The sequence below is a fragment of the Pteronotus mesoamericanus genome, unplaced genomic scaffold, assembly GCF_021234165.1.
Source record: "Pteronotus mesoamericanus isolate MK-2021 breed Mesoamerican mustached bat unplaced genomic scaffold, CSHL_Meso_final scaffold_85, whole genome shotgun sequence".
NCBI classification, from domain to species: domain Eukaryota; kingdom Metazoa; phylum Chordata; class Mammalia; order Chiroptera; family Mormoopidae; genus Pteronotus; species Pteronotus mesoamericanus.
Genome location: NW_026555329.1, coordinates 72,162,239 through 72,188,060, shown reverse-complemented (window position 1 = coordinate 72,188,060; position 25,822 = coordinate 72,162,239). Strand labels below are relative to the sequence as shown.

General features: G+C 38.2%; 1 protein-coding gene across 1 annotated transcript in view; it reads left to right on the top strand.

Annotated features, from left to right (window-relative positions):
- The window catches only part of DGKI (diacylglycerol kinase iota), a 379,645-nt gene that overhangs the window by 222,785 nt on the left and 131,038 nt on the right, over positions 1-25,822 (top strand). The window contains 4 exon segments of the mRNA XM_054564265.1: positions 8,536-8,591; positions 9,502-9,564; positions 13,838-13,911; positions 15,404-15,515. Of these exon segments, the coding sequence (XP_054420240.1) occupies positions 8,536-8,591; positions 9,502-9,564; positions 13,838-13,911; positions 15,404-15,515 (305 nt within the window).

Here is a 25,822-nt window from a genome sequence, read left to right as displayed (position 1 = left end):
ATAACCAGAGTCCTTGAAACCTGGTAGCAAAACACAAAAACCCTGCCTGGGTGCGTCAGAGAGACAATAGGCATTGTGGGACTGCAGGAGGCTATGTGTGGTTTGGGTTGAAAGGAAAGGGTATGATGGTATTTGGATTAGGTTTGGAAAGTGCTAGAAATCCTCACTGGATGAGATAGAGGGGTGAATGAGGTAGACTGGTAATTTCAAGCACCAGGAGAGATGGAGTCAGGATTCGGGGAGCAGAACAACTTTTCAAAGAGAAGTAAGATGAAATAATGAAGTGGATAAGTATTTCATCACAACTTTATGTGATTCAGAACTGAGAAAGTTGAGGATTTTGCCTTATGCTTTGAAGCCTCAGTCTCTCTTGGGTTCTCCTAATCTCTCTTTTTCTCTCTTAGGCTCTTTTCTTATTAATATAAATATGGTATACACCTCTGTCTATGCCCGTATCTCTAACTGTATCGGTACTTGGTCCTTTGTGAAGATGTTAATATGTAACCAAACTACTGCTAGTCTGTATGGTAGTAAGAACATGTGAGATAAAATCACAAATGAGGGATTATTTTTCTTATTTTCCTCTAGATTCTGCAAGAACATAAGTGTTTTTAACTAATAGAATTTGAAAAACAGGGAAGTGAAAGCTAGAATTTAAATGTTCATATTCTAGTAAGAATGCAGAGAAAATTCTGGTAACACTCCTATGCACTAAAGTTCAGAGGTGGAGCTATAGACTTAAGGCTGTTAGACTATATGCTGTAAGCAAAGTCCAAACCTATAATTTTCTTCATGAATTCAGCAATTTTGGTAGGCTTGGCCTTCCTGGATTCATGAGGCTTCAAGGGTCAAATGCTGTACCTGTTGAAAGCAACGCTGGAAAAGGCAGGGCCGTAGTTTGGCCTTTCTCTTTAATTAGCCAGAAAATCACATATAGAAAAGTTGGTTGATGACCAAGCCACAAATATCAAATGCCCAAATCCGAAACACCACCACCCTCCCCACCTCCCTGTGATAGGTGATTCTTGTATATTAGGTAGTGAGAAGGTCCTCCAATTGGGGCTGGCATTTATACTCTGTTGCCCTTCCTATATTTGAGGAGAGTTAATTCGGAGAAGTAAATGGAGATTCCTTTCTCCATTTCTTACCCCATTTTTTTCTTCATTTTCTTCAGGAGACACTCAAGCTGCGCTTTCTAATAAAATTTTTAATTTTTTAACAATACCTATACAGTAATATAATTCACTAACACATGGACCTCCCAAATAGACACTCCGGCATGAGAAGAGGCCTAAATGAGTAAGTGGCCAGCAAGGAGCTCGTTCAAGGGTACTTAATATTTGGTCTAATTAATCTGAAAGTTACCCTGATATGTTCCCTTGTACTATGATGGCATTGCTGTACCTCAGAGTGAGAGGGGAGCAGAGAAAGACATCAAGGTGGAAGGGCCAGGATTAGAATTCTTGTGGGAGTGATTTTTTTTTTCTTTTATTTTAAGCTATGGGACTATGTCATTTTAGAGAGGAATATGCAAATGGTGGTATATATGTATGTATACATCGTTTGAAATCTGTGTGATTATAAAATGATCAATTAAAAGATACCAAGCATTCATTTTGAATAGTTTATTGCTGAGACTTAGTGTAAGTGCTTTCATGCAATATGAGGTGGATTTGCAGACATTTGCCCTGCAGATAAGCCAGGCCCCTTGAGGAAAACTGGCCATTGATGTGCTGATAAGGGAGAAATAATGTCACCTAAGAGAAATAACTACAACGTTCATGAAGATGATACACAGATGGTACAAAATAAATATCCACTAAATACTGCAACCAGATTTGATTGATATGCCTAGATCAAGGGTGTTAACTTCTGAGTATCTGTTTATCTAGTCTTTTTGCATTAAATAAAATCATTATTTATTGTAAAAGTGTTATTTCTCAAGCTAATATTCTTTCTTTTTAAATCTGTTTTTTGTTGATTTGGATTTTTCCTATATACTTAGCTGGATAGTCAAGAAATCTCAAGCTCAGCCACAGAAGGAAAAGAAAAATAGTAAGGCCACATTTTCAATAAGGGGTGAATTCACTTATTTTTGTTGGTAGCGAGTGGCTGTTCTCAAGCCAAAAAACTCATAGTTGAAACTTCAAACTGTTCTCACATATAACCACTCACAGTTTGAGACTTCATGGTAAAGCCTGTATTGTTTGTATAAAATACTTGGAGTTTCACTCAAAGCCTCATGAGAGCCATTGTAAAAATGAGCTTGAATAGAATAACCTATTAAGAATCAGTCAAAAAAAGGCACAGTACTTTAAATTGGGAATTATGCCAACCAGTCTACATGAAATGGGGAATAGATACAAGTCCCACTAAGGCAGAGTTTTAAAAGATTTAAATGCAGAAACAATTTTCGGCATAGATGTAAGAAAGCCCATTAAATTGATATAGGACAAATGCAGATTTTAGCATTGTTACATATATTATATTCCTTTTAGAAGGGAAAAATAAAGTGACATTTATTTTGAGACAGTTTATTGGTGGCATTACTATATAAATAAATGTTTTTGGAATTACCAGTAGAAAATCAAACAAAGAGATAATATAATCTTAACATTTTGACCGACTTTGCATAGAGTGCAAACATTTGAATAACTTGTGTTTATGTATTTGATTGAAAGACAGTAAACTTTATTTGATTGGAAAAAGAGATGCCTTCTCATTCTTCTCAAAGTGGCTATACAGCATGCATGGTTGAATTGTTGCTGCTTGGGTATCAGAAAGTGCAACCATTTGAACAGAATTTGGAGATGTAATAGGATTGGCCATTTAATTGTCAGTTGGAGTCTTGCCCAGTACTTTAATCATTATTGCATTATGACAGTGCTTGAGGACATACACTGAAAATATTTCAATCTATTCATCCATAGTGATGTTAACAATAATTATGGTTATCTGGTGGCAAAGTTAAGTCTCACTCTGCCAGCTATATGAATTAGATTGTCATGGGGTTTTGTTTTTTTTTTTTGGACATGAAAGATATTAAACACATCAAACTTTTAGTCTGAGATTGGAGGCTTACATTTTTCTTCCTCATCAAAATTATTATTCAGAGGAGCTGACCATTCTACTCCAAGGTCACGGGCAGACAATTATGTATGACCCGAGAGGAGGCCGTATTTAAATTTAATTTAGGATTTACTGTTTTCACAGGGTAGGCAGAGACATGCAGATCTGCATGTTTCAAAGGATTATGAATGTTTCATGATTCATATGGAGAACTGGCTGATTACTTTAACAGCGTGTTGTTTGCAATGGCGCGTTAAACTCCATTGTTACTGTCTCTGCAAAGGACTCGCTTCCAGGCTCTTGTCTAGACGGGAAGGCTCAAGCCCAATTTGTCCTTGAGAAACTCTCAACTGTTTGAGATTCTGTGTCTGTAACCCTCTTTTCCATCCTGAACCTCTGCATGGTACCTACTCATCATTCAAGATTCAAGTGCACCTGCCTCTGGAATACTTTTCTGATCATTCCCTTTATGGGTAACACCCATCTCACCTCATGCACATGTCTTTTTACAGCATTTACAAAATGACATTTTACTTTTCATTTTCAGACCAGTCTCCCCGACTCTAAACTCCATGAGGACAAAAGACATGTCCTGTTTGTCTGTTTGTTTGTCTGTTTACTTATTTGTTTATTTTTCAGCTACAAAAGACTATAACTTGTTTTTGAATATAATAAACTCTTAATTATCTTTTGCTTAATTTATCTGAATTACGGTATTCTTCCATTAGAATAATTGTGAGTTGATTACATGCGCACATGTATTCTCTATAACGAATCAGTATTGTTGAGTCTAATCTAAAATAATCGAACACATTGCTTTTAAATTTTTTCAATTACAATTTATATTCAATATTATTTTGTGTTAGTTTCAGGTACATAGCATAGTGGTCCCCATGCCAAGTCCAGTGACTGTCCCCATAAGTGTTTGTTACAAGGATGGACTTTTAATTCGGGGATAGGCCCCATATTTAAAAGGTAAATAACATTAGAAAGGCATATAGAGTAAGAGCAAGTTGTGCAGGCAGTAAATAATACAGAAGGTTGGAGGGGGCTGCTGTCCGGGGAAAGGCGTCCGCGGAAGATTTCCAGAAAGGGTAGGTAAAGGGAGAGGAGGAGGGGTGTGATGTAGCCAAGGAGTGAGCAGGTGAGGGTATTTCAGGCAGGAAAGTACAGAGGGACGATGAGCGTGTTATGACCGTGGGTTGGATGACCAGTTATTACGTAATGAAGGATTTTTCTGTGATGGTGTTAGAAAGATGAAGATAAGGTTGGTGGAAAACAAATAAATAAATAAATAAAATCTGTCCTGAATGGGCAATGATGTTGAAAGAAAATTTTTTTTTTTAATATTTACAATTGAAATTGAAATGACAATGTGATTGTAGGCATTATGGTATACGTAACTAAAGTCTTAAGACTGGGTAAGTCTATAGAAGATGTGTGAGTTACTTAGGATTCAAATTGCTTATTGACTTTTATAAATAGAGTGTTGAACTTATTTTTATGAACAAGTCCCTAATATGCAGGACCAATTATAGACAAAGCAAGGTTCAGGATCCCATTTTGATGGCACACATATTATTGTGTTGTGCATAAGGATGGGATTAATATGTTAAATCAATGGAAAGGATTATACCCAGAGCCTCATAGTCATTATAAATGAATTACCTCCAGAGCCAAATCATTTAGATGATTTAGATGATGGGATTTGGGAAGTTGGAGCTAATGAGATTTAGATGAGATTTCTGCTTTTCGAGTTGATGACATAATGGGATGAGACCTTTGGGGGCCTTGAAGAGAGTGAATGTACTTTTCATATGGGAAGGATGTGCATCATGGGGGCAGGGCGCAGATGAGGGTAGGTAGAATTTTGACCTCCACGGCTGTTGCCATTTGGGTCCTGTTCCTTGGTGGTGTTATTTTACATGGCAAAAAAAGACTCTGTTGATGTTATTAAGGTTAATCATTAGCTGACCTTCAGAAAGATAATTGTGGATCATCTAAGTGGGCCCAGTGTAATAGCGTGAGCCCTTAAAAACAAAGGTGGAAGGTGGAACAGGAAGTCAGAGCGCTGTGGCAGAAGGGGAAGTCGGGTAGATCCGGAATGTGAGAGGGACTCGGTGTACCATTGCTGGCTTTGCCAATGGAGGGGTCATCACACGCCGATATGTGCAAGAGGCCACTGGAAGTTAAGAATGGACTCTAGCCAGCAGCCAGCAAGGAGAAAGAACCTCATTCCTACAGCTTGAAGGGAATGGACTTTGTCAATAACCTCCATGATCCTCTCAGTAAATCCTCCCCAGAGCTACTCAGTAAAAGCTCCATAGGCTAACATCTTGGTTTTAGCCTGGTAAGACCCTAAGCAGAGGACACAGAAGAGACCACCCCAGACTTTTGGCCTAGAGAAGTGTAGGAAGATCAGTCAATATGTTAAGCTGCTAAATCTGGAGGAATAGAAAATTAATACAGTTAATGTTGCTGTCCCGTCAGAGGGTAACTAGGTTAATGGCATAGACACACACAGTGTGAATTTGGCTCTCTCTCTGTCACTTCCTCTTGTGGAAGAAGAGGCTGAGAAATTGAGGACCTGCAGCCATAAGCCATGGATACCTCCACTATTGGGGTCTCAGAGTACTTTGAAGATTATTGGCCTTTCTTGAGAGTGGCCTTTCATGGTTTACTCCATAACAGTTAACAGACACAACTTCCTTAAGGAACAAGAGCTCTTACACTTTCTTACTGGCCCTTTGCCCATTCTGTATGCCCCCTTTTCTTAATACAGTTGGGAGTCACATTCTTTGGCTCTTCTGCAGGTCATGTCAATACTTACACGCACAAGTAGACAGATTCAGCCACTCAGCCCCTTCCTTTTAATGCCCAGATGGTGCAGTTCTGCTGCTTCTAGGCTTTTCCTTGCTGTCTGATGGCCTGGCTTCTGCAGGGGCCGACCCCCTGTCACACTAGCAGACATCTCCCTCAGCTCCAGCCAGCCTCGTGCTAAGTCTGATGTGTGCTTGGAATGAGGTAGATATAAAGTGGGAAGGCGTCCAATTGCCATGGCTGGCTCAGTCTGGGAGCCAATAGTATAATGTATAAGATGGAGCAGAGAGAATAATAGAATTTACCTCACACTTCTTCCTAACCTCAAGGCCAGCTCGACAACCTTGTTATTTTATATCTTTCTGATACCTCCCTGAATGTGAGTGTCTTGATAGATCTCTATTTTTGAGAATTACTTATTTAATTAACCTTTATCCAGTTAAATTACATCTGAGATGACTGTTTTCACCAACTGTGTGAATGAAGTCACCACAAACTCAATTTATTTCTTAATTGTAGTCTTTTTGGGTCTCACGGAACATTTTCCATCTCTTGAGAGAAAATAAAAACCTTTCCTTTAAATGAAAGAAAGCTTTTCGGTTCTTCAAGGCTCATAGGAAAACCTCATGAAGATGTGGTTATTTTCCAAACCATACATTATAAAAAAAGTGAATGTTAATAGCTGGTATATGATTCATTTAATAGCTTTGGACATCAGTGCCCTGAAAAAGTACTGGGCCAGAACTGTGGGTGTCATTTTCCATTTCTCATTAAAACTTGCTCCATAGCTGGATCAGGTTGTGTTTAAAATTAGGACCTATGCACCTATGATAAATCGTGTAGCAACAAAAATTCTCATTTTGCCTCGGATTGCATAAAGTGAGAGTTAATACAACTGAAAATGATACCCCACCAAATCTAAATCAAAAAAGGTTAAAAATGACTTGTCATTCAGCAGCCAAATTTATCCTAAAGAAGGTCCAGACCATGCAAATGGTCAACTCTAGGGCCAACAGTGGGGGTCAAGGAGATAGAGCACTTAGTATCACTTTCATCTTCTTTTTGTTTACTTTACCTATACATTAACCTTTTACCTTTAGTATTATTTGGCTTCTAGGGTTTCAGTACTTTGTTTGGTAGAAGAGAGTGAATGATTAAGGGAGGTTTGAAATGTAGGAACTTTGAATAGGTGGAGGTAACTGTCAAAAACAAATCTATACAAATAGTATCTTTTTCCCTGGCTGGTGTGGCTCAGTGGATTGAGCGCTGGCCTGTGAACCAAAGGGTTACTGGTTCAACTCCCAGTGAGGGCACATGCCTAGGTTGTGGGCCAGATCCCCAGTAGAGGGTGAGAAAGAGGCAACTACATATTGGTGTTTCTCTCCCTCTTTTTCTCCTTCCTTTCCCCTCTCTTTAAAAGTAAGTAAGTAAGTAAGTAAATAAAATACTACTGGGTTTTTTGTTCGCAAATTTCAACACACTTTCTGTCTTATGCTAATATTACATTGTCATAATCATGAAAATCATCTCATAATAATTGTCCAGAATTATTTCCTGAGATTTTGTAGCTTTTATTCAACCCAGTCTTAGTGAGTGAACTCTTTGCTATGTTTCTTCAACTAGACAGCAACTTTTGGGGTTTGCCATTCAAAAATAGGGTTAGGACTTGGAGTTTCAGCTAGCCAGCCAACCTAATGAGAAAGGACTTGGAGAAAGACCTAACTCTAAGACAGGATTAATAAGCATACTGAATAAAGGAGTGGAGGGCAAAAACATGGGCAGTGGGTTCCTTTGGAATGTCTTAGAATTTTATTAGAAAGAACGTAAGAAAATATTTCATTTAAACATTTTATAAATCCCTTGCATTCGTATGAAAATTCCCTGATGCAGATTCTTGTTTAATCTTTCTGTGGCCCTCAACATATATAACATAGAAGAGCAAGCTCAAAATTAAACCGCTTTTCAGCCAGAGCCTTTGCTCTCAGATGGCATGTGTCCGTTCAGCAGGCGATCTGCCTATATGTATTTATATTTCTCTATCTCCACTAAGTCAAGTTATTTTTCAAGGCCTGCCACAAAGAAGAGAATAGATGGTAGTTAGGAGTTTTTGCAAAATGTGAGAGCCAATTCTCCATTACATTTTATCTGAATTTCCCATATTTAATTACATTTGGAAGCTGCGTGCATAGTTGAGGGAAGCCATGACCTATGGAGGTCAAAGCAGATGATCACCCCTCCCCCTTCTCCCTCTCCCCCATCCCCCTCCCACCCCCATCCCATAACCCTGCCAACGCTGTGTTCTGATTAGAGTCCAGAGTGTTTCAACCTTGACTGTGCATGGGAATCACCTGAAGAGCTTGCTAAACCACAGATCCCCAGACCCCACACCCCAAATGTTTTAATTTCATGGATCTGGAGTCGATCCTGATCAGTTGCATTTTTAACATTCTCCCAGTTGATGCGGATGCTGCTGTTTGTGGCTACCTGTTGTGGCACTGGACAATGATGACCACAGCCCGTAGCTAAGGGGAGGATGGTAGTGAAGCTTCTCACTGGATCTGTGTTGGGAGAGGGAGCAGGGATGCCAGTCTAAGTCACTACCTTTAATGCAGTCTTGGTAACAAAACCACCCTTTCCCTTCCACAGAAGCAAATCCAGAGAAATTCAACAGCCGTTTTCGAAATAAAATGTTCTATGCAGGGGTAAGTATGTATTTCACTTTATGATTATTACATATTATTTAATGCTAATTCACTGTTGGTAATATAGATGCTAATTATACTAAAAGTAATTTCATATACATAGCAGATGTTTACATGTAGGTCTATATATGGTTAATATTGAACATCTTGGTTTAGGAAGTAAGGACGTATGTCATAAATTAGTTGGCAGAAAGAGCTGGTGTCCCTCATCTTTGAACCTAAGAGCCCTGATGCTCCATCTTGTACCGAGGAGATGATCTCCACCACATGATGGGAAAAGCAAATATCAGAGCCAGCTGAGGGAGTGGGGAAACTGGGTAGACTGAACAGTGCATGGGAAGTCTTGGGTAAGAACGTAGTTTTCACAGGGGTACATATGCATCGGTGTTTGGAGGAGAAATTGGCAGAACATGGGAGGTTTTTCATGGAAGCGGATATGAAATTAAAGGGAGCCACGTCTTTTTTTTTCTCCTGCTGAAGGACATCCTGGAGGGTGAATGGCCAGAAAGAAAAAAAAATACCTCCAAAATACTGATATAAAAATAAGTGTGGTTTACATTTATACCACTGGATGGAGGAAGTGGAGATAAAAGAGTGGGGGCAAGACGTTCTCAGGGGCAGCACCTAATGTAGAGTAGGGAGGTCAGGAAAGGTGGTCGAAATATATTTTCAAGCTGACCCTTGGAATTATCTGCTTTTTTACTCTCCTACTGTGATCTTACATTTTATTATGGGTTATATCTCGAAAACAAAAAGATTTCAACTTGGCATCCACTGTACTACTTTAGTTTGGATTCAGCATATTATATTTCTGTATAATTTAGCATCATTAGGAACTATATAATACAAAACAAGGATTTGGCATAACCATGTAATTAAGATTTTTTCCCTTTATTTCCTTGTGGTTTAGGCAGCTTTTTCTGACTTCCTACAGAGAAGCTCTAGAGATCTATCCAAACATGTTAAAGTTGTTGTAAGTATGGAATGCGTTGACTCATTTCATTTGAATATAAATATGTATGCCACGAAAAATGAACCCCAAATACCAGTTTGCAGACTTAGATTAATCAATGGACTGCGTAGAACTTCAGACATCATTTAGTTGGTGTCATTCATTCAACCAATATTTATTTATGAGCATTTCACTATGTGTCGGGGCACTGTGTTAATTGCCAGGGAAGAAGGTAAATAAGATGACTAGCCTTGTGCCTGATTAAACTCATAGATCAGTCTAGAGAACAATATCATAAATACTGTCATTCCAATATGTATATAACGTGGTGGTGGTGCAAAGGGGAAAATGAAGGCTGACCGTGGTGGGGTCAAGAGAAACTGCCATAAAAAAATCGTGCCGAGCTGGGTCTTGAAGTAGAAGGAGATGCTCACCAAACAAATGTCTTTATCCCAGGATTGTTGGAGGCGTTTCCTTTTTAGAAAAGTGCTTTGATTTTATTATTTTGGATGACTCACTCTCTAACCATGGTTCTTCTCACTGAAGAACCATGAATGGATTTTTTTGTTTCTAAATGCTGTTTCTTCATGGGTTGCTGACCCAGCTTTCGAACACACACTGCTCCGAGGCAAGGGAGAGGGGAAGTTATCTTTTTAAGGAGACATATTTAAAAATAACATAGTTATTAGGAAAGACAGAAGATGTTTTCTTATATTAACCAAGTTAAAAGAAGGAATGAACATGATTTTGTAGATGCTTGTATAAGAAAAAAAAAAGAGAGAAAAATAGTAGTTGGAGAGGAAGTTACGGAAATGTAACAAAGCTTGATTTTATTCTGACTTAGGTAAAGAATAGACTATGGCCCTGGCTGGTGTGGCCCAGTTGGTGGAAGCATTGCCTCGTACACCAAAGTGTGCGGGTTCAATTCCCAGTCAGGGCACATACCTAGGTTGTGAGTTTCATCCCCAGTCGGGGCATGTACAGAAGGCAACCAATCTGTTTCTCTCTCACTTCTCTCTCTCTCTTCCCCCTTCCCTCACTCCCTCTCCCTCTGTCTCTTTCTCTAAAAGCAATGAAAAAATATCTTCAGGTGAGGATAGAAAAAATAGAATATGTGACAAAAGGAGACAGAATAAAAGGTATCTGTGAGAATACAGAAAAATATGCAAGCTAAACTAATGGATACACAGAGGAATGCACAGGAGCATGAGGGGATGCAGACTGGTAAGTTAGGTAATCACCAATAAAACATGTGTGAGACAGGAACCTTTGCAATCAGTTGAGACAGGAGACAGAGGCCTTTGCCACTAGTGCTACAACCCCTGGCGCTACTGTCCGATGTGTCAGTTCTTGTGCAATAGCAGTGAAAGGCAAGTGTCTTGTAGTAGTAGTGACTCTTGAGAACTAAAAGATCGCCTTCTTAAAGCTAGATACAAGAAAGACACGTGGCCCATTGACCTCTGAGCAGATTCTTCTTTTATTCTTTTGATACAATTATAGTTATCAAATTTAAGGAGTAGCAACTTGACCCCAAGCGTCCCCTGTTTCTTCAGCTGCCTCCAAGCCAGCCAGAAACAAACTTTTCTGTTCTTTCCATGATTTCTCATATTTAGAGGAATAGCCGCAGCACCTGCCCAGAGAGCCACCGAGTGGTGGGCTGTGGCCATATTGAACGATGGCCTCGGTTCAGGTCAGCGGCATTGAAATTAAACTCTGTATACGTCCCAATGTAGAGAGTGTCTATCCCAGGTCTGGCAGTCCCCTTCATGATAAATGTCTCATACATGGACGGCAGTCTACCTCGGATTAAAAGAAGCTCACAGAGAGGCCAAAATGGCAGCCAAATAACTAAGAAAGATTTAACATCAGTAGGCATGTGTAAGACTTCAGGTGGATGGCTTTATGTATTCATATCCTTTGTTACAAGGAGAAAAACCATCAGAACGCAAGTCTAGATATTTGGGGTTCAGTCCTCGGCCTACCTGTATGACATATATGACTTTGAGGGAATCATTGAACCTTCCAGAAAAGTTCTTTTTTCACTTAAAACAGGCATAGCAAGACATGTTTTTGAAATGACAGTTATTGGCCATGTTGTTGTGACATAGAGGAACACAAGGATATTTCTATAATGACATCACTGCATGTTTTCTTGAGTATGAGATAGGAAGGCTAGAAAGTTAGCTAAAGCAATTAGATGTACATATTACAACAGAGCATCTTACCTTTGCCGAGGCTGAAGTCAGTGTTTCTGAGGAAATAGATAATGATCTCTCTCTTATAAATGTAAAACATTGGTATAAGTACTACACCTGAAAAACAGGGGACAGGAACACAAACCTATGTACAGCATTTTTTGCTCTACTTATGTGTTTTCTTCTTATTGTGTTGACATCAGTATGTGAAGTTGTACACAGTAACATGTTTTGCAAGTAGATATTTTCCTTCTATATGAAGTACAGAAAAAGTAAAAAACTGCAGCTCTAAAGAGTTGTAAAGTTTAAATGCAATAAAATGTAATAAAACTGTAAAGCACAGTGCATTGTAAGGCATTCAATCCTCAAAGAAGCTGACTTCCCAGAATCGCTGATATGTTTCCCAGAAGAAAAAAGTTGAAAATTTTAAAAAATTATTTGTTTTAAATACAATAATGTTAATTACATTTTTTTTCCTAGAAGGCAACAATACTGCTTTACATGCTCTTAATGTATCACTTTTTTTTTAAGTTTTAGCTACTTACAACACTCAATGTTGAGATAGTTAAGATGTCTACAATTTTTTCTTCATTGGCATAGTCATCTATCACTTCATTTCCAGTCCTTAAACTGGGAGACTTCATGTTTGCTTAGTATCCAAGAATATTGTAAAAATACCTCAGTCAACATCTAGAATATGATTCCTATCTAAATAACATTTTAAAATACCTTATTTAGGACGGTAAGATTTCCTGGAAACAGCTTTTGTGAATGCTAATGAAAATTTAGCTGTAGTAAGATCGGCTGGGAAAAGCAGACACCCTTGACCGCCAGTAGAATCTTTGTTCTTAGGTTGAAATTCTTCCTGAAAAAATCTTCAAAAATTTGCACAGAGCTTGACATGTTTTACTGCTCTCTCCACAGGAGAACATAATGGGGGAATTCTGTGGTGAGGGTGTGTAGGGAGCAAACATAAAAGCAGGCTTCAGCCCTTTGACACTGAGAAGTCGATAATCTTGACTAGGGTTTTCCTCTTTTGACTTTTGTCACCGGTGCTAAATGAGAAAAGGAAACGAAGCTTTTCCTTTGATTAGTCAGAGGATACTCTTTTTTTTATTAAATCATTTTTCATTGTTATTCTATTACTGCTGTCCCAATTTTTCTCCCATTGCCCTTCTCTGCCCACCCCACCCCCTGCTCCTGCAGTCAGTTCACACACTGTTGTCTATGTCTGTGGGTCATTCATACACGTTCTTTGTCTAGTCCTTTCCCCTTCTCTCCTCCATTATCTCCCTCCCCCTTTTCCTCTGGTCACCTTCAGTCTGCTCCGTGTTTCCATGCCTGTGGTTCTATTTTTGTTCATTAGATTCCTCTTACAGGGGAGATCATATGGCATTTGTCTTTCACTGACTGGCTTGTTCCACTGTTATGCTAAGTGATATAGTCAGAGGATGCTCTTGAGGAAAGCACTACCGATGAGGGGAGCCACAAAGAAAGATTTGAGGCCAAGCCGGCCTGAGGCTCTTGAGACCCAGGGTCAAGTCCAGACTCCAGGAAAGCAGGTGATCTCAGAAGACCAGTCAAAGTCTGTGAGAGGTTAACTTTGTAAGAGCAAATTGCTAACAGAGGTTAACGCTAATTTAGAATAGATTTTGAAAAGCTTGCAGTGTGTATTCCTTCTAAACAATTTTCAACATGTTTAACATTTTCAAAACATAAAATTAATCTCAAAAACCAAACAAAGTAAATCATTATATTCACGACTGTTGTTGAATCAGATAGCTGAGGCAGAGGTCGCTGTCCCGACTTGCTGAGGCACCATTCTTTTGAGTATTTTAAGCACTTCTAAATCTTTTAATGTTGGCCCTACAAGCCTAAATATCTAATAATAATCTAAGGCTAAGAATGATGCCGGCTCCTGGGTCTGATGAAGCTATGACAGAATGCATTTGCAGTCACGGTAGTAAAGGGCATTAACCTAAGCAGAGCGGGGGCCGGGGGAAGACCACGGTACATGCCATTTTCAGTTTATCTTCGATCACTTGTTTAGACTTGTGCTTACTTCCAAACCCTTGCTTTTTCTGATTTGATTGTTTCAGTGTGATGGAACAGATCTCACCCCAAAGATTCAGGAACTGAAGTTCCAGTGTATAGTATTTTTAAATATACCCAGGTAAGCTTCATTCATATTGTTTCCTTGGTTTGCTGGGAACTCTGTTTGACTTGAGGTTATCTGTTTTCGTTATAGAAAATTCCAGGTACAAACAAGGAAAATCCTTCATCTCAATGGGTTAGTAAAAACCTTCCAGGTCCAATAATTTTGTTCCCTTGCTCTGTTTTTTTAGTATTCGCTGTGGTAGGTGCTTTTTGTTATTTGGAATTTTTTTTTTACATGGTATAGCATGAATGGTCTATACTTATCCATCCTTAAGAACCCCAGGCATCCCTCTGGACTGGAACATTTTAATTTGATTCTCAAATTACTGATCCCCCACCCCCTAAGAATGATAGTCTTGAATAAATTTCTGTTCTCAGTTTCCCAAAAGCTGTTAGGAAACCATGCGGCCTGATTTTAGTGTGGAAGTCATTCAAAATCATTGCCAGATGATTGCCTTGAAGAAATAGGATCAATTAGAGTAGGATTTTCTAGCTAAGATGTCAGCTCTCTTGGTGTTATTATATACCTCAGGAAAAAGGGGTATTTAAGATTAACTTGGTCTCAAAATAAGCACATTCTCCCAGTGGCATAAAATCAGAGTCTAGGCTCCCAAGCCAAGACTTTGGAAGGGATGGATCTCTGACCCTCTGTTATTTGCAAACCAGGCAACTCAGACACAAACTCTGCCAATGAGTTCTATTTAGACTGAACTTAATGAAAACGAGAATTGTATGTAAATCTGTGGCTGGGAAACCATTTTAGAGCCTCCTGATTACTTTTGGCAGTGCTCAGTATAGTTACTTACAATCCCACTCCTGAAGTATTTTCATCTTAGTTGTTTAAGCAGAAGACCTAGAGTCTCAGGAAACATTAACTTTGCTTAATTTTCTTCCTCTTTTCTTTACATATCTCTTTTTCATCTTGCTCCTGTCCCTTCCCCCCTCTGGATTCCCATTCCTTTACTTTTCCAATTTTCTTTATTTCCCTTTTCCTTTCCAACATTGTATCTTTTTAAATCCCTTCTTCACTCTTTCTTCCTCCTTCAGTTATCTTTTCCTTGTGCCGTGGGTGCTCATTCTCCTGGTTACGTATATAACATTCACCATTTGCGCACCTCAGCCCTCTTTCCTTTTAATGCTGGCTGGCATGCCTATGTCTCCCTCCAGGATCAAATTCTGAAACCAACCATTGATAACACATGGCACGTTGTGGGAAGCAGATGTACATGAACCACAGAGTGACATGTTGATAAATAATGAATTAAGAGAAACTTGGGCACCATGGAATGCTTTTGCTGTAAAATCATGGCTTGTTTCCACAGATTGGTATACGATGATATTTTGGAGACAGTGATGAGTCTATTTCCTTTTCCTTTGGAAGGTGTGCACCAGAAACAGAAAACAGTTCTTACCACAAATAAATCTTGGATCTAACTATAACTTAATCTCTGTGATAATCATGAGGAGAGCTGAAGAGATGTAATTCTGTCCTTACTTGTATCTCGTAGATATTGTGCTGGCACAATGCCCTGGGGGAACCCAGGGGACCACCATGATTTTGAACCTCAGCGCCATGATGACGGTTATATTGAAGTCATTGGATTCACCATGGCCTCTTTGGTGAGCGATGCAACTCTTTTATTGCAATAAAATGTATTTTAACCACAGTTAGAGTTTCTCCATTTCACATGACTTTGGTGTAAGTTTCTCTCCTGCCTTATCCATTTATAAACAATGCAATATGGAGTTTCTTGCAGAAAACAAAACAGAAATGAATTCTTTCTGTCACTAAGAAAATTGATGCACATTTATGTGAGCTTCAAAAATAATATTATTTGTTAATTTTCCTGATTAATTTTCTACCAAAATTAAATGCAAAGTGTTTGTGTTAATAAGCACATGCCACAGACATACTGGTATGATGCCAAAACCTTGCCATTTGATGTTTTTAGGTGAACAGGAAAGTGGTCATTTGCATTTATCTTCAACTTGTCATTTTAAGCCTAAGAAAGGTATCTCCATTATCACAAAATTCCTGAATATAGAACAGCATCATTTTTGTGGCATTAATGAATATTTGCTTTTCACAGTATTGATATCACCTCGTATTTTCATTTTGTTTGCTTGCATAAAAAATAAATGTATATAGTGTAAGTATAATTTCAAGCAGGTTTTACATTTAGTTCAACTTATTGAATGATGAGGAAACCAATTAAAATTATGCTTATTATAACAAAAAGCTAAAGCAAAGTTATGCCTATCATTATATCTTGCATAAACCAGACCACAGTATTAGTTTATAAAGCAAATTAAAATAAAACTTCTGCTTGCAACTGTTGGTTAGCACTTGGTTTGTGCTATACCTTATGCCTGAAAGCAAGAAGGTTGTATTTCTTGTTCTAAACAACCCAGAAAGCCCTCTTTTTTTACTCATCTCATGGATTCCAATCACCTCAAGATGCTGAGATTTAACAGAATTACCTATCGTGACTATGGCAACAATGTCCCTCACCTGAGACAGTGATGCTGCTTGTTAGGTCTGCCATCTTTAGAATGAAATGGTTAAGTGTAAATGATTGGTCTGGGATTGATCTAATTTTAAGCATTGCAGCTCATGCACAGCTCATTCTCTCCAAAGATCTTTATGTTAATTATAGGAGAAGACTCAGCCAAGAGCAAACAGGAATAAGTTCAAGAAGTTCATGTGCAAAGATGAATTCTTGGAGGTGACCAAAAATGCCCCAAACCTGGCCATGTGTGTTTTACTCATTGATTCATTCACTGGTTCAGTGAACATATATTGAATGTGTACCATGTCCAGAGCTTCCTGGTCCCAACTGTGTAGTAGAAAGCTGTCAGGGAATACATATCTAAGAGAACGTTATTGCTTACCCAGGTTTGGGAGGGCAGGGAGAATATTGGGCACTTCCCCATTGCTCTTGGGATCAAAATCTAAACCTTTACTTAATTTCTCTTGGACTCTGCAGCCTTTCCCATTGCCCACTTTGCTTTCTTCCTCAAGTAGTCTCCAAGCCAAGTGTGGCTTTGAACACCCCTTGCTGCTTGTGCACCACAGGGCCATTGCACATGCTCTCTCTCTCTCAAATATTTTTTTATTCTCCATCTTCTATAACTTTTCAGTCCATATCTGTGTCCAGCCCTTTTTTATAGTGATTTGGGTTTGGGTTGTTTTTGCTTACAATTGTTTAATTAGCATCTGCACAGGAGATGGAAGGCAGACTAAAATTGGGTAATGAGAGGAGAGTTTAATGGAGGGATTCTACAGAGTGTGCACTCGGTTTATGAGAAGGAACAATGGTTGGTGCTGGCTGGCTGAGCTGAAGGTGCAAAGGCCAATAAGCAGTCATCTGTACCAGAAAGAGAACCATTTGGCAAGGATCCCCTGACTGGAGTAACATTTGCTAAGTGGAAGCAGCCAGCCTGTGCCACCCTGGCAGGGGGGACGCTGGGGACCGACATACAGTGACTCACTCTCCTTGTCCTCTGGCCCTTCTGCTGGGGCTTCCCTCTGCAGAAGTCTAACTGGAAGCTAGAGGACAAGAGAACCACAGATACAGTGTAAATGGGTCAGCCTCCCAGGGACAAAAGCAGGGCCCAGAAAGGTAGCGTGCCGGCTGGAAGAGGCACCTGGTAGCTATCCATCACTCCGAGGTCTCCTTCCCTGGTGCACAGTGGAGAGCCAGATTCCTGAGGTCAGCAATGAGTAGCGTGACAGAATGAATGAATTTTGCCAGGAGAAGAAGAATGGGACTTGGCATTCTGGAAAAGGGGAAATTTATGTACATTTGGAAGGATGAGAGATCGTCGTCCTCTGTGAGACCTAACTCTAATTAGTTTCATAGAGTGTAAACGTAGGTGAAAAAGGAGGGTGATCGATGATGCCGAGGAGGCCGGCCTGGGCCAGGTCATGCAGTGCATTGGGGAATTTACCTAGGGGTTTTGACTTAATTGCAAGGTCACTGGAGTTTTAGTAAAGTGTACTTATGAAATAGTTGTTATGGGGAAAGTTCAATGTAAACAGAGATGAAATAATATATTGAACCCTCATGTATCATCACTTAGCTTCTATAGTTACCAGCTCATGGGCAGTCTGATTTCTGTCCACACCTATGACCTCCTCTCTTATATTATTCTGCAGAAAATGTCAGACATTATATCATTTTATCTGTTAAGATTTTAAAATGTGTTTTAAAAACATAAGACTTTCTTGGATGAACACAATCATCTTCTCTAAAAAATTAAAACAATAGCATCTGAATATCACTAAATATTGACTCAGTGCTCAAATTTCCAATTGTCTGGCGAATGCTTTTTGTTTTCTTGTGCTCTGTTTGTTTGAATCAGGATCCAAATAAAATTCATTGGTTGTGATTGGTTGAGGTGACTCTCAAGCCTCTATAAGTCCCCACCCATCTCTTTTTCCCCATTTATTTGGTGAAGAAACTAGACTACCTTGTCAAGTTTCCCTGAGTCTGAATTGTGCTGATAACATCCCTGAGGTATCAATTAACATGTTCTCTCTTCCCTGCTTCCATGTTAATAGTTGGATTTAGGTGAATCAGACAATTTTTCCTCCAAATCTATTTTGTAGGTAGTGTTTTCTTCTTCCAAAATAAGATAGGTAATGTCTGGTTGTCTCTCTCTCTCTCTCTCTCTTTTTCTAAATTGTCTTTGATGATCAGTGTCTGGATACAGGATTCATTGGGGGCTGAAAGGTAGTGATATCCTAGTTTTACCCTTCCTCATTTATTGCCTGGAATATTTCTATAAAGGGAACATTCTCTTCACCTATTCTTTGATTACTTCTTTATACAGTTTGTGTCAGAAAAGCAGAATAGGTGATCTTTTTCTTTATTGATGCATTTTAAATATAAGAAGTTAGTTCACTAGCATCCTCTGACAGTTACTGTGGATTTGGAATGGCCTTGAATTTGGGGCACTTCTCCCATCGAGAGCTCGGGTCCATGTACCCTCCCCGTGAATACAGTGGAAATGATGCTATGTAACTTTTGAGGCTGGATCATTAAACATCATACAGTGAAGGCAAAATAGGGACAATGTTGATGGTCTCTGATTAATAGGAATTTGGGGAATTCAAGATAATACTTATTATTTAAAATGTTTCACTGCTTCACTCATTAATATCAGTCATGAGTATTTATTAAAGATTTGTTGAACCCACGCATACTTTATTGAATCCATAAATAACACTCTTCTAGGTAAAATGGTTATGAAATGAACCAAAAGGAAAGCTCACAGTTCTCAGGATGTCCACACTTCGGCGTCATGGGAGTAGACAAAGAAGTAAACAAGAAACCACAGTCGGATGTAATAAATTCTAGGAAAAAGGCCTATGTGAGGATGTGTTTATAAAATTGGGACATCAGCAAAGATTTCACAGAGGAGGCGGGAGTCTCTGAGTAGAGAGTGCCAATGGTCGCTCCCTAGGACGTGTGATGTGCTAGAACTGCTCATAGTGACTTGGGGTGACTATCACGTGGTGAATAATGACTTAGAAATGGAGACAGGGTGGAAATAAAAGTTTTTAATTAAATTTATGAGGGTGACTTCGTTTAATAATATTCTACGTTTCAAGAGTACAATTCTACGATACACCATCGTATATTGCATTGTGTTCACCACCCAGAGTCAAGTCTCCTTCCATCACCAGACACTAGACCCCCTCTACCCTTTGGCACCCCCACCCCCTTTACCCTCTGAGGTCTTCTGTCTATGAATTTTTGTCTTGTTTGTTCATTTGTTGCTTTCAGTTTCATATCCCACAGGTGAGTAAAATAATACGGTTCTTGACTTTCTCTGTCTGACTTCTTTCCCTTAGCAGTCATGATATTCTCAAAATCCATCCATGTTGTGACAAAAGGCAGTATATCATCTTTTCTTATGGCTGAGTGGTATTCCATTGTGTGTATGGACCACGTCATCTTCATCCACTCATCTATCAAAGAACACTGGTTGTCCATGTCTTGGCCGCCGTGAATAATGCTGCAATGAACATGTGCATAAGTCTTTGCAAATAAATATCTTCAAATTTTTGAGCTAGACACCCAGAAGAGGGGTTGCTGGATATTGAACCTGTATTCTTAATTTTTGAGGAATTGCCATACTGTTTTCCATAGTGGCCATACCAGTCTACATGCCCACCAGCAGTGAGTGAGGGTTCCTTTTTCTGCACAACCTCTCCAACACTTGTTACTTGTCTTGTTGATAACAGATGTGGAGTAGTGTCCCATTGTAGTTTTGATTTGCATTCCCTAATAGCTAGTGAGGCTGAGCGTCTTTTCCTATATCTGTTGGTCATTTGCATGTCTTCTTGGGAGAAGTGTCTGTTCAGGTCCTCTGCCCATTTTGTTTTGTTTTTTAAACTGTTAATAGGTAGGTTGAGGGAGATGGTGTGAGACAGGATCGGACTGGTGGTTTAGGAAGGTAGTTACCTGCATGTCAATGTTTTATTGTGAAGGATGAAAAAGGAATATAAATAAATCCAGGTGCCTAGCATAGGCCATTAGGTAAATGTTGAATATATTAAATAAGGTAGAAAATATTTTAAAAAAGATAATTTTACCAAAAAATGAGCTCTGTTTTATGTAAATGAAATGTAAAACCCCTAGGAGACAGAGAAAGGGAGAATTTGAAATATATGTTTGGAGCTCAGGAGATCCCTCCAGGTTACTGGAAAGTGTTTTGAGGGGGAGTCTCTCAAATCCCCCTCTCTCTCATCCAATTATCAGTAAGAAAGGAAGAAAAAAAATAGTAGATGAGAGTTGGTGAAGAGAAAATGGAACCTTCAAACTATGTCCATTGTTTTTTCTCCTTACATGATATGAATAATGTAATACATGCATACTAGTTAGGATCAAATGTCTGATTGAATCTCAGATTCTAGTGACTCCAGGTTGCTTCCAAGTTAACAGGCTGGAAATTAAAGAAGGAGTTTCTACCTAAGAAAAGCTGAGTTAAGTGTAATAATTTACATGGTAGAGTCCTGAACATCCTCTGCTCTCTATATAATATTGGCATCTATTTCTATATTTTTATAAAAGTTTTACCTCAGGACTCCAAAGTAGTACACTGTTCTTTTTTTTATTCAAGATGAAATAATTTCATTTTTCAGTCTTTTAATTTCACATTTCTTGAAACTATTATGTTGATTATGTTTCTAAGAAAGTAAATTACTTGAAAACTCATACGTCTGTATAAGATGATTATACAAACAAAAGAAGGTGGTTATTTAGGTATATGTGTGTATTTTGCATATTTTAAATATTCAGAGTAGCACTTTAAGAAAGATTTAAAATAGAATTACTGGAATGGCAAAAAAAGAGATTGTTTCTTTTAGACTCTTCATCTTGTAATTGAAAATTTCAAAGCAGAAGTCTTCAATTCATTTTACTGGTTGATATGCATTCCTACTAATTAAGATGATTCTTCATTGGGTACTTGGTAATGTGATTACCTTTTTAGATTCTACACAGGCCATATTCAGACATTGTAATTTGTATTTTTTTCTGCCACAATTTTCTGCCATTATACTTGTGAAGGTCCTTTCATGTTGAGTCTGTTTCAAAATAATTTCAAACTTTTCAAGACAGTTCAAAGCGTTATTCACACTGAGGAATTGGGAGCCTCATTTTCTATGCAGTTGAAATCCAAAGATTTCAGTCTCTTAAACTTTAAAGAAAACATAGCCAGCTTTCTTTTTGTTAATTGAACTTAAAATATGTAGGCTCTTTTGTGTTTATGAATTAGAAAAGCAAAAGGTTATTCGAAGAGAAAAATTGCATGGAGAAATTCCAGGGTTGAAGCTGTACACATGCCAGATAATACAATCTTTTGTTTTTTCTTTTAAGAAAGAGTAACATTAAATGTTTGCTTAGTTTGAGAATATAAACAGGAGTATAAGAACTAAAAATAAAAATATCTGTCATCATCCCATGATTTATAACTAAATGTTAATATTTTGATGTTTCCTTCCAATTGCTTTATTTCTATGTTTTTAAACATACAGGAAACCATATTATTATAAGTAAAACCCATACTACAGTTTTATTTCCTTGACTTACTATGTTGTCCAAGACCTCCAATATTATGTTGAAAACTTTTGCTGCTAGTGAATAACTTTGTCTCTTGAAAGGAATGTTTCTAAATTTTCTTTACTCTGAATAATACTTTCTATGTGTGTTTGGCAGATGATTTCTATCATTTAAAAAAAAGTCACTTTATATTTCTAGTTTTCCAACAACTTTCTATCCTAAAAGACACTGAACTTTATTATTTTTTCCTGCATCTTTCAGATGATGGTATGGTTTTTCTCATTTGAACCGCAGTGTGATGAGATTACAGTGATTTATTTCAGTCCTATTAAACTTTGTTATATTTTTAGTTATCCTCTTTTGTTTGTTTTATTTTGTAATACAGAATAGTTTTGTTTTTAGTTTTCTTTGTTGCTTAGTCTTATAAGACTACCATGTTAGTCATGAAAAAAACAAAACCAGCCAAGGTTTAAGTACTGCTGATTTTCTCCTTTGCTTGTTGTTCAGGTCACTGATTCCTGCCTTGGGCATTTTGTTGCAGGAATGGGGCTGGGAGTCAGGGGTTGTCCACAGCGGTAAGAAAGCGAGGAGCGGAGGGTTCGCCCTCACTTCCCTTCTCCTCCCCAACCCTGGACTGTCCAGTCTTTTTATCTGACAGCAAGTAGAAAGAGGACTTGAGTGGTAAGGAGGATACAGCTTGAAGGGAGATGGAAAAAAGTATGGCAGGGCGGAGTAGAGTGTGGAAAGACAGAAAACCTCAAGCCATTCCTGAGGAGTGAAGGAAAATTCTGGTCTGAGCGCAATAAATGGCAAAGGATGCAGTGAGCTCAGGGGCTGTCTCTGTTTCCCTCTCTAGTCACTGGCTACCAGAAAGGCAGTATTGGGGGGTTTCACAAGAGAAACACACACTAGGTTGAACAGATAAGTGAATGTCTGTCACTAATAAACCGCTATCAGTAATGATTCATTCTCGCAAATCATGGGATGTTATGCCTAGACCAATCTGAGTGATGAAAAATAACTATTTCTTATAAGCATTTTAAAAATTGCTTTTTACTTGTTCCAAAAGTAATTTAATGTGGCCGTGCTAATAATAATAGAACGGCCTATCCTGAAAAGCTCACTCGGGTAAGTCCTTTAGCGCCTGTGCAGCGATCTTAGATTGATTCTGAAATGCCGAGGGGACTGCCCTCGGCAGCTGTTTACCTCTTATGTTTGTGGTAGTTGCTGCTGTTCTACTGCGAGGCTGAGAGTATGGCTGCAACGTGCTCCTCAGTACTGTGTATACCTTCGGATTCCGAGAGGTTGGAAAGTATTTAGGCAATTTTCAGTCCTGTTAAACTCGGAGGAATAAGTTCTTACCTAGTGGGTTTTACATCTTTATTTGTCATTAGGCCTAGTTGAGACTGGAATAAAAAGAAGTAAATGGGATTTTCTTTAGTGGATGGAGAGATACAGTTTTGTCAGATAAATATTGGACTGAGAAGTAGAAGGCAAGGGAAATATAATGGGAAAGTTCTGGAGATGAGATAGTGGCTCAAATCCATAGATTAACTTCAATGGATCGTTTAAGTACTGCTAGAAAAAACTTGCAGCTGAATAACAGAATTTGGTCAGGTAATAGACCAAAAGGAATTTTAGTAAATTCTTGCTGCATTCTCCTTTGTTTTCTTATTCTCCCACTAAGTGGAAAAAAAATTGTATGTTAAGGACATAATTGAATGCTTTAACATTGAAGATATTCAATAAATTCTTTACTTTTCAGTTTTTATTCTGTTTTATTTCCCCCAATCTGTCCTTTTGTATTCCTTTTCTGTTTGTATTTATGATCAGGTTTCTACTGTTCAAATTAATACAAGTGCAAAAATTATTCAAATATATCTGGCAACCAAATAACCAAAGTGGATATTGACTTCACAAATATGTTAGTAAGGTTTCTTCCTCATTCACAGAGATGAGACATATTGAAAAAAGCTGATAGTATGTATGTTTTTCTTTTTTTCCAAGTAAATTTTTTTAGATTTGAGGGTAGAGTTAGTATTTCACTCCTTTTTTAAAATTTATATAATTATAAATTAATTGATACTCAAAATGCATGGAAACATAATCTTATCGGAAAGCTAGTTAGCAGTATCTACTTAAATGTACATCTAAGCTTGTGGCATAGCAGGCCTGCTCATGACATGTGCCCAAGAGAACATGTGTCCACCAAGGGATAGACACCCCAACTGAGCTCTTGCTGTGTTTGCTTTTGATCCTCAAAACTGCGTTATTTTTCAGGACGTTTTTCATTGAGTTCATATTATTTTGCATTTCAGATTAGAAGTAGCTTGTGAAGAGGTTTTAAGTAAAAAGGAAAAGCCTGTCCAAGTTTGAAAATTAACCAAGGATGGGCTATGTATTTATATATAAATATATTTAATATATAACATAGATTATATATTTATTATAATATACATTTACATTGATTCTTGAACAACACAGTGGTTGGGGTGCCAATCCCCATGTGTATAACTGTTGAATCCCCCAAAACTTAACTGTTAATCACCCACTGTTGACTGGAAGACTTACTGATAATGTTAACAGTCAATTAACACATTTTATATGTTGTATGAGGTCTGTCCGGAAAAAAATCCAGCCATTCTTAATATGCTGAGAACGATTTGCATGACATTGCTGGAACCTGGCAGCCAAGGAGAGTGGACTGGAATGTGCGTGTGTGAACAATGACACTTCACTGTACTAGTCAGTGGGGGTGGTAGAGGCCCTTGAGTGAGCATGTGTACTGTGTGGCCGTTGCATTCAAAATGACTGAGTGAGTACAGCAACAAACAGATCTGCATCAATTTTTGTGTTAAGCTTGAACATTCCTCTATGGAAACCATTCAGATGACTCAGGAGGCTGCAGTTATGGGCAACCAGTGACTGGCAGCTTCATCATGACAACACACCTGCTCATGCATCACATCTCGTGCCAAGTTTTTTGGCAAAACATCAAATCGCCCAGGTGACTCAGCCCCCCTGTAGCCCAGATTTGGCGCCCTGTGACTTCTGACTTTTCCCAAAACTGAAATTACCTTTGAAAGGGAAGAGATTTCAGACCGTTGATGAGGTTAAGAAAAATACAACAGGCCAGCTGACAGCAATTGGGAGAACTGTGCGAGGTCCCAAGGTGCCTACTTTGAGGGGAACTGAGGCATCATTGTCCTATGTACAATGTTTCTTGGATCTTGGATCTTTTTCAATGTATGTTTCTATTTTTCATAGTACATGCCTGCGTACTTTCAGGACAGACCTCATCATGTATTATATAATGTATTTTTAAAATAAAGTAAGCTCTGGAAAAGAAAATCGTATTAATAAAATCATAAGGAAAAATACATTTACAGTACTATATATATTTATTGAACTGTAAGTTTACGTTTTCTGCCAGTACTTACATTAACATTATCTTATATGATACAAAACACTGTAGATGTATGTATTGCTAATGCTAGACATCAAAACTGGAAGCATAAATTGAAAAATAAATTTGTATAATGATTCATGCATTGATAACAAATAAGCAGCAATTTAATTGTTTTATGGTAGCCTAGTATAAGTGATACAATTGTCTCATGGTAGTAAGAAAATGTTTCAAAAATGTTTCCAATATATTCATTTAAAAGATGTGCATGCCTTTTGCATATTTTTTGATGGACTCACACAGTTCAAGTCCGTGTTGTTGAAGGATCAACTGTAGATTAGAAGCTCTCTTAAGCTATGTGCTTTAACTCTTTTATATTCTTTTTGTTCTACTTACATTGCTTATTTAATAGGAATAGAAAATAAAAAAAAACTTTTGTATTAAACTCA